Source organism: Castanea sativa, chromosome 11 (genome assembly GCF_040712315.1).
Source record: "Castanea sativa cultivar Marrone di Chiusa Pesio chromosome 11, ASM4071231v1".
NCBI lineage: Eukaryota > Viridiplantae > Streptophyta > Magnoliopsida > Fagales > Fagaceae > Castanea > Castanea sativa.
The window spans coordinates 39393429-39401922 of NC_134023.1; the positions used below are offsets into that span (position 1 = coordinate 39393429).

The 8494-nt window shown below is 35.0% G+C and overlaps 1 protein-coding gene across 1 annotated transcript; it reads left to right on the forward strand.

Annotated features, from left to right (window-relative positions):
* Window positions 1–2634: 2634 nt before the first annotated feature.
* LOC142616485 (secreted RxLR effector protein 161-like) lies at window positions 2635–3387 on the forward strand. The gene has a single exon (XM_075789333.1). The coding sequence runs from the start codon at window positions 2635–2637 to the stop codon at window positions 3385–3387; it is 753 nt and encodes a 250-aa protein (XP_075645448.1).
* Window positions 3388–8494: the final 5107 nt, after the last annotated feature.

Below are 8494 nucleotides of genomic sequence, written 5' to 3' on the forward strand. Positions count from 1 at the left end.
GCATGAAGGAGATGAGCAGGCATGAAAGGTGGACTACGATGATAGAATTGGTGGAAGAGGAGGCGGTCGAGCTCGTGGAGCTTTTCGAGGAAAAGGCAGAGGAAGAGGCAAACAAGCATTCAACAAGGCTATAGTTGAGTGTTATAAGTGTCATCAATTAGGGCACTTTCAATATGAGTGTCCTAAATGGGAAAAGGAAGCGAATTATGCTAAACTTGAGGAGAAAGAAGAAATGTTGTTGATGTCATATGTGGAGCTTAATCAATCAAGGAGAGAAGATGTTTGGTTCCTTGATTCAGGGTGTAGCAATCATATGTGTGCAAATAAGGAGTGGTTCTCGGATCTTGATGAGGAATTCTGGCACTCTGTGAAGCTTGGGAATAATTCCAAGATGGCTGTGTTGGGAAAGGGTAACATTAGATTGCAAATTGCTGGAGTAACTCAGGTAATCACTGATGTTTTCTATATACCAGAGTTGAAAAATAACTTATTAAGTGTTGGACAATTGCAAGAAAGAGGTGTAGCTATTTTGAGACAACATGGAGTATGTAGAATCTATCATCCCAAGAAAGGGCTTGTTATGCAAATAGCAATGTCTGCAAACAGGATGTTCATATTGCTTGCAAGAATTCTGCCGAAAGCTTCCACTTCCTTCCAAACAATTCTTGAAGACAATACTCACCTTTGGCACTGCAGATATGGGCATCTAAGTTTCAAGGGTCTGAGAACATTGCCATATAAGCAAATGGTGAGAGGGTTACCACAGTTGAAGGCACCATCCAAAGTATGCACTGATTGCATGGTAGGAAAGAAACACAGGGATGCAATTCCAAAGAGGAGTTTATGGAAAGCATCACAAAGACTGCAGTTGGTACATGCTGACATCTGCAAACCTATTAAACCTATTTCCAATAGTAAGAAGAGGTATTTCATAAGCTTTATTGATGATTACAGTCGTAAGGTGTGGATATATTTTCTTGCTGAAAAATCTGAAGCTTTTACTATCTTCAAGAATTATAAAAACCTTGTTGAGAAAGAGACAGGAGTTTTTATTCGTTGTCTGTGCACAGATAGGGGTGGAGAGTTCATCTCTCACGAGTTCAATGTCTTTTGCAAAGCTAATGGTATTAGCAGGCAGCTTACTGCAGCCTACACTCCCCAACAAAATGGAGTAGCTGAGTGCAAGAATAGGACCATCATGAACATGGTTAGAAGTATGTTATCAGAGAAGCAAGTTCTAAAGAATTTTTGGCCATAAGCAGTAAATTGGATAGCGCACATGCTCAATAGAAGTCCTACATTGGCAGTGAAAGATATGACTCCTAAAGAGGCTTGGAGTGGTGTCAAACTCAATGTTGATTATTTTCGGGTTTTTGGATGCATTGGCCATGTTCATGTGTTAGACAGTAAGAGAAAGATGCTGGATGATAAGACTTTTCGGTGTGTGCTGCTAGGGATGAGTGAAGAGTCTAAAGCATATAGACTTTATGATCCAGCGTCCAAGAAGATAATTGTGCAGAGATGTGTTTTTTGAAGAAAATGAGTGTTGGGATTGGGGAAGAAGTAATGAAGAAGCAAGACTTGATATCCTTAAGTGGGGAGATAGTAATGAAGAAGGAAGTGAACATGATCAAAGTGAAGAAGAATCTGAAGAGGAGGTGGCAGCAGAAGAAGAAGGAGGAGAGTTTAGCTTATCTTCAAGTGAGTCACCTAGAGAGAATTCTCCAACATCTGAAGAAAGCTCACCAGAAGGGAGGAACAGAAGAGTAACGTTGCGGATGGAAGATTATGTGAGTGAGGAAGGATTTTAGATAAAGAAGTTGAGCACAACAATTTGGTTCTGTTTACCTCAACTTCAGATCCGACTACCTTTGAAGAAGCTATTCAGAGTTCCAAGTGGAGAGCTGCAATGGACTTGGAGATAGAAGCGATGGAAAGAAATGGGACTTGGGAGCTGATAGATTTGCCTAAGGGAATGAAGAAGATTGGAGTAAAGTGTGTTTTCAAAACTAAACTCAACGAAAATGGCGAGGTTGACAAGTGTAAGGCTCGGTTGGTGGCGAAAGGGTATGCACAACAGCATGGCATAGATTATACTGAGGTGTTTGCGCCTATGGCTAGGTGGGATACGATTTGAATGATAATTGCTTTAGCAGCTCAAAATAGTTGGAATGTGTATCAGCTTGACATCAAAAGCGCTTTCTTGCATGGAGAGCTAAATAGTGTTTGTTGAGCAACCACAAGGCTATGAGAAGAAAGGTGAAGAGTATAAGGTATACAAATTGAAGAAGGCATTGTATGACCTTAAACAAGCCCCTCGTGCATGGTACAACCAGATTGAAGCATATTTTGTCAAAGAAGGATTTGAGAGGTGCAACTGTGAACACACCTTATTCATAAAAATGGGAGATGGAGGTAAAATTTTGATTGTTAGCTTATATGTTGATGATCGAATTTTTACTTGTAATGATGAGAGTATGTTTGTTAAGTTCAAGAATTCTATGAAACTTTGAATTTGATATGACTGATTTGGGAAAGATGAAATATTTTCTCGGTGTGGAGGTTTAACAAAATCCTAAAGGCATTTATATTAGTCAAAGAAAGTATGCAAAAGATGTTTTGGAGAGGTTTAGGATGGAGAAGAGTAATAATGTGAAGAATCCCATTGTTACTGGAGTTAGACTAATGAAGGATGAGGAAGGATCCAAGGTGAATGCTACCGTGTACAAACAATTGGTTGGAAGTCTTATGTATCTAACTGCAACAAGGCCAGACTTGATGTATGTGGTGTCTCTCATTAGCAGATTCATGGCAAGTCCAACTGAGTTGCATTTGCTAGCTGCGAAAAGGGTGTTAAGATACTTGAAAGGTACCGTGGATTTGGGAGTCTTTTATCGAAATGAGGGTAATGGAGAGTTGATGGCATATACAGACAGTGATTATGCAGGAGATGTAGATGACAGGAAAAACACTTCTGGTTATGTGTTTCTACTCAATGAAGGCACTGTGTCCTGGTCCTCTAAAAAACAGCCTGTAGTTGCTTTGTCCGCTACCGAAGCAGAGTTTGTGGCAACTGCCTCTTGTGCTTGTCAAGGGGTGTCGATGAGGAGAGTATTGGAGAAGCTTGGTCATTCTCAAGGCAAGTGTACCACTGTGTTATGTGACAACAATTCTACCAATAAGCTATCCAAGAATCTAGTCATGCATGGATGCAGCAAACACATTGATGTAAGGTTTCATTTCTTGCGTGATTTGACCAGAGATGGAGTTGTTGAGTTGAAGCACTGTGTCACACAAGAACAAGTTGTAGACATTATGACAAAACCACTTAAGCTGGATATGTTCTTGAAGATGTGTGAGTCAATGGGTGTGTGTGTGGTACCATGAGTAAACTAAAAGCATTACTACAATCAGTTTAGGGGAGGAATTTTTGGGGTTGTTAGAGGTATAGTTGAAGTTGTCAAAAGTTCATTTAGTTAATAAATCCTATTATTTAGGACATGTAGGTAGAGTTTGACCATTTCCTTAACCATTTACCACGTTATTAGCCATTTACCAAGTGGGTTGTTTAATGTGGGTTGTTTGTTTCCGATTTTATCTCTTTGTAAGGCTTATATAAGCCAACAGCTTATTTTGAATTCAATAACATTTATTCAAATATTTTTTTCTGAATTGCTTTGTGCTTAGAGTTTACAACATTCTCAACAATATATATATATATATATTGAGGGGTATACATCCTAGACAATATGAAATTAAATAATTGACTTTATATATATATATATATATATATATATATATATCATATCTTGTTCAACGACTAAAAAATTTAATTCATGGATTCTTTTAGGGGTTTTTTTTTTTTTTTTAAGTTTTTAAATTTGTACACTTCCTTGTCTTAATGTAAATAGAACTGCAAATTCTAGTTAGCTCAACTTAAATAAATTAAAAATAAAATTGTCTTCAAATAAAGGATTTAGATTCAAATCATCATAAGAAAATATGATTAATATCGTGATTTAATAATAAAAAACAATTATGATGGAACGATCATCATACAATCAAATCCTACCACACACACACACACACACACACACACACACATATATATGGCAAATGTTAATCAGCACAAGTGTGGTGTTGGTTAAGGATGTACATTTCATTCAAAAAGTTGCAAAAAGTTGTAAGAGTGTGTAAAAAATAGTATAAAGCAAAAAGTTGTAAAAATGTGTAAAAAATAGTATAAAACTGCAAAAAATTACAAAAGATAACAAAAAACTGTACATAAAAAAAGTAAAAAAGATGTTAACAGGCACTTTACGGTACCCGTTAATATAACCCTATATATAAATTTAAGTCAATAAAACTTCTCGTGTGAGTGAGGTTGAGCTCCTTGAGAATACTATAGAAACTTATTCAAGAATAAACAGCCCTTTACTCGCTACCTAACATAATAACAATAATAACCCATTATATAGTACACAAGTATCTTAGGCTGCGTTTGTTTCGGCAGTAAATAGTTTCCGGGTGTAAAATGATTTCAGCTGAAAACATTTTCGGGAAAAGAAAATATTTTTAGGTGTTTGGTAACATTTGAAAAAATACTTTGAAATTTTTTTTCAGGTGTTTGGTTGTCATCTTGAAAATATTATAGAAAATGCATTTTGTATTTGTTGTTCACATTTTCTCACATTTTCTTAGCTTCCAATCAATATATAAAAATCTTTTCTCAGATAAACACAAAACAAACAAAGCCAAAAAAAAAAAAAATCATCAAATTTGGGAGAGAAGAAGGAAGAGAGAGAGAGAGGAGAGATCGTGCGATCGAAGGATTTGATCGCGCGGCGGAGGCTTCGATCGCGCGATCGATGGCGAAGGCGAGACACGTGGCGGAGGTTCGATCGCGCGATGGACGGCGAAGGCGAGATCGCGCGGTGGAGGCTTCGATCTTTGCTTGATCGCGCGGTGGGGATCGATCTTTGCTTGATCGCGCGGTGGGGATCGATCTTTGCTTGATCGTGCGGCGTTGGATCGATCTTTGCTTGATCGGCGGTGCGAGGCACGGCTCGGACGGCGAGATTGCGCGGCGTTTGGGCTGGCCGGAGCTTGGCTGGGCTGGCCGGAGTTTGGCTGAGGTGAGCTTGGAGATGAGTTTTGGACTGTGTGAGGAGTGTGCTGAGCTCTCTCTTCAGTGTGATTTTCGGAAATGGTTTGAAGGTAAAATCAAAGTGGAAATGATTTTCCGTTGGAAAGGGCTGATTTTTCGGTCAAACTGTAAATGATTTTCCGTTGACCGAATTTTCTGTGGCTGCCAAACATACGTAAACGCGTAAAATGATTTCCTGAAACTGTTTTCAGTCCAAACAAACGCAGCCTTAGATTATAACTTAACACAACCCGATATATATATATATATATATATATATATAAAAGTCAATAAAACTTCTCGTGTGACGGTGTGAGTGAGGTTGAGCTCCTTGAGAATACTATAGAAACTTATTCAAGAATAAACAGCCCTTTACTCGCTACCTAACATAATAACAATAATAACCCATTATATAGTGCACAAGTATCTTAGATTATAACTTATAAGTTTGCTCATAATTTTCGTCTGTCTCCCAAGGTTCATACTCATTGCTCAGCAAGTCCTTTCCTTGGTCAGATTTTGCACAAAGTCAATCTTACCAACTTTTTTAATTTCTAGTCAAATCACAGCAGCCAAGCCCACCAATATTGGTTAATGGTTATGAGCTTTGTTTAATGCGTATTCACTATGGCTCCCCAATAATTATACTACATCATTAAATTTTAGTTAATAATGCATTTAATCTTACTTGAAGGGGAATAATAATAATTTACTTAAAAAATCTGTTTGTAAGGTGTGAAGCAACACAAAACAAGTAATTTATCTCCCCTATTTAAAAAATTCAGTAAATAATCACTGCGCACTTTTGGTACGGTAGTCACTCTACAAATATAAGTGCTTGTAGGGTGTGGAGGCCAAGGGTCAGGGTTCAATTCTCTAGGAGGGAGCTTCACACACATATACACTTAGATTAAGTTAGAGTATAAATTCTATCTTGTATAAAATAAAATAAAAAATCCAGCAAATAATATTTGGGCCAAATTTGGATTTCAAATCCCCTGAAATGCAAAGATAAGTTTTCCAAGGAAAAAGAAAGTAAATTCACATCTGGAATATTTGTTTAAACCATTCAATTTAAAATAAGAAATCATAATTAGGAGACATAATTTATTCCAAGACGTTTGGCCAACGGAAAGGAAATACAGAATTTACTCTCGACAGTGGAGTTTGCTGACTTTGCTCATTCAAAATTGTATGCTACCCTAATGAAGCAACCTCAAAAGTCAAGGCTCAAGCTAAATAGATGAAACAAGTTTTAAATACTACCAAAGCAACGACCAACGAGTATTGCATCCTTCATAGATCAACAAAGAAGCTAAATTATTGAAACCCAACTAAAAGTAAAGACAATGCTGAAAGCTTATAGTTATAAATAAAAAAGAAAAAGAAAAAAAAAAAAAAAAAAAGACCCCTCACTAAAAGCTAAAAGTTGCTCAAAATTCCAATAACTCAGAGGCAACAAAAGTCCCTACAGATATAGCAAGACATTCGTTACATTTCACAATCAATTAGCGTTGTTTTTAACTCCAATCTGGGTATGAAATGGGATTTCCTTTTAACATAACAATACAACAATTAAATATTATAAACAATTTAAATCTTAAACATAAAAATATAAATTCAATGATACAATACCAAAAGACATAATAAATTTAAAATTTGAAAGACTAAAGAACATATACATGTCATATAAAAAAATTAAAAATAATATGTATTTTTCTAATTTTTAAATATAAACGAGGCAAGATCATCTAATACTCACTCCATTCCAATTTTCTTACATACATGGGTAAGATTTAACCCCGTCTTTGCCCCATTTGCAATGCAAGGCAAGTAAAATCCGCCTCATTTAGGTGGGGTAGGATGGGTTTAAATTGTAATCCATACTGACCCACCTGACTTGAATTAGACTGACCCAAAAGGTATTTGTCAATATGAGGTTGGTCTTAAGCTTTTTAAATTTTTTTTTATTAGTGGGTTCAATGTCGAGTATGAATATTTAATTATTTAACAATATAATTCTAACACTCCTCTTCAGGTGTGGACCCCAGGCTTCCGCTTAAAAAATGTGGCCCAACACATGATATTTTTAAAATTTTAAATGGAATGTTAAGTGGAGACAAATCAAATTCTGGACATTCTATTTTGATACCATGATAAATTATCAATTATTTCGAAAGTTTAAGCTATTAAAAATGACGAATTTAATTATTAAGCCATATATTTCTAAAACACACATTTCCTCACTTAAAAACACCTATCATCAACAAAAACAATTCACCAAAATCATCTCATTCTACCAACAAAGCCAAAGACCTAGGTAATCTAACAATATTTCTTTCATCTACTTAACATATAGAGATAAAGCACCACAACCACGACACAATACTCCATAGAAGTCATAAGGAGAGTTGATGATGAGTTAACCATTTGCGTGGAGAATATAGTTGTCCATTACAGCATCAAATTATGATTTTGATTAACAAAGGAGCACTCACCACCAACACTTATTCAAGGAGCCGTGCATGCAAGTAATCGTTTTAGTCAGTTTAATTCCTTCTTCTCTTTTTACCATGCATTATATTGGTTAATTTAGAGTTTGTCATCATTAGTTATGTTTATCAAAAAATAAAAATGCATTGCCTTAGTTTTAATTGTATTATAAATTGAATACTTTTTCTATTTGATAAAACATGTGATAGTTGTAGTAAAAAAAATTTAGTATAGATTTGTCAACTAATTCTTTGCATGGTGATTTGTACCTTTTGCATCACGTATCATGACAATTTCAATCAATATGCTCAACATTTTACATCACAAACTAGATTAGGGATTCAGAATAATGATGTTTATGAGATAGTGTAGGCTATGGAAAACTACAATAGTATAATGCTTTTTTTCCCCCTAAAGGATAGAAAACATAACCACTACAATGCAATTATATAGCATAATTCTATGATTTTTTTTATGCGAATAATTTACGATATGTTATTTTATGTGAATAATTTCATTTTCTTATACATATTTATTATAAAAAAAAATGTTTCACATACACAATGTTTAAAATTCTAGCATGTAGTAATTTTATTTTCAAAATATAACATAATGAGAAACAAAATTTTAAATTTGATTTTCATTTTTAAGCATTATTCACACGACGTGAAGATTAGGTGAATGCATCTTTCTCACATGAAATTCACCAAATATTCATATAAAATAATAGTTTTTGTTAAAATATTGGCATATAAAAGAAATTGAATAATCTTCTCATTTTTTTATATATAAATAATGTAGCATAACGGATTTTAGTAGATTTCTATTGATGTTAATGTCAATTTTAATTGTTGT

What these genes read in the sequence shown, in the direction of transcription:
- LOC142616485 (XM_075789333.1), top strand. Translation starts at nt 2,635, where the DNA reads ATGGAGAAGAGTAATAATGTGAAGAATCCCATTGTTACTGGAGTTAGA.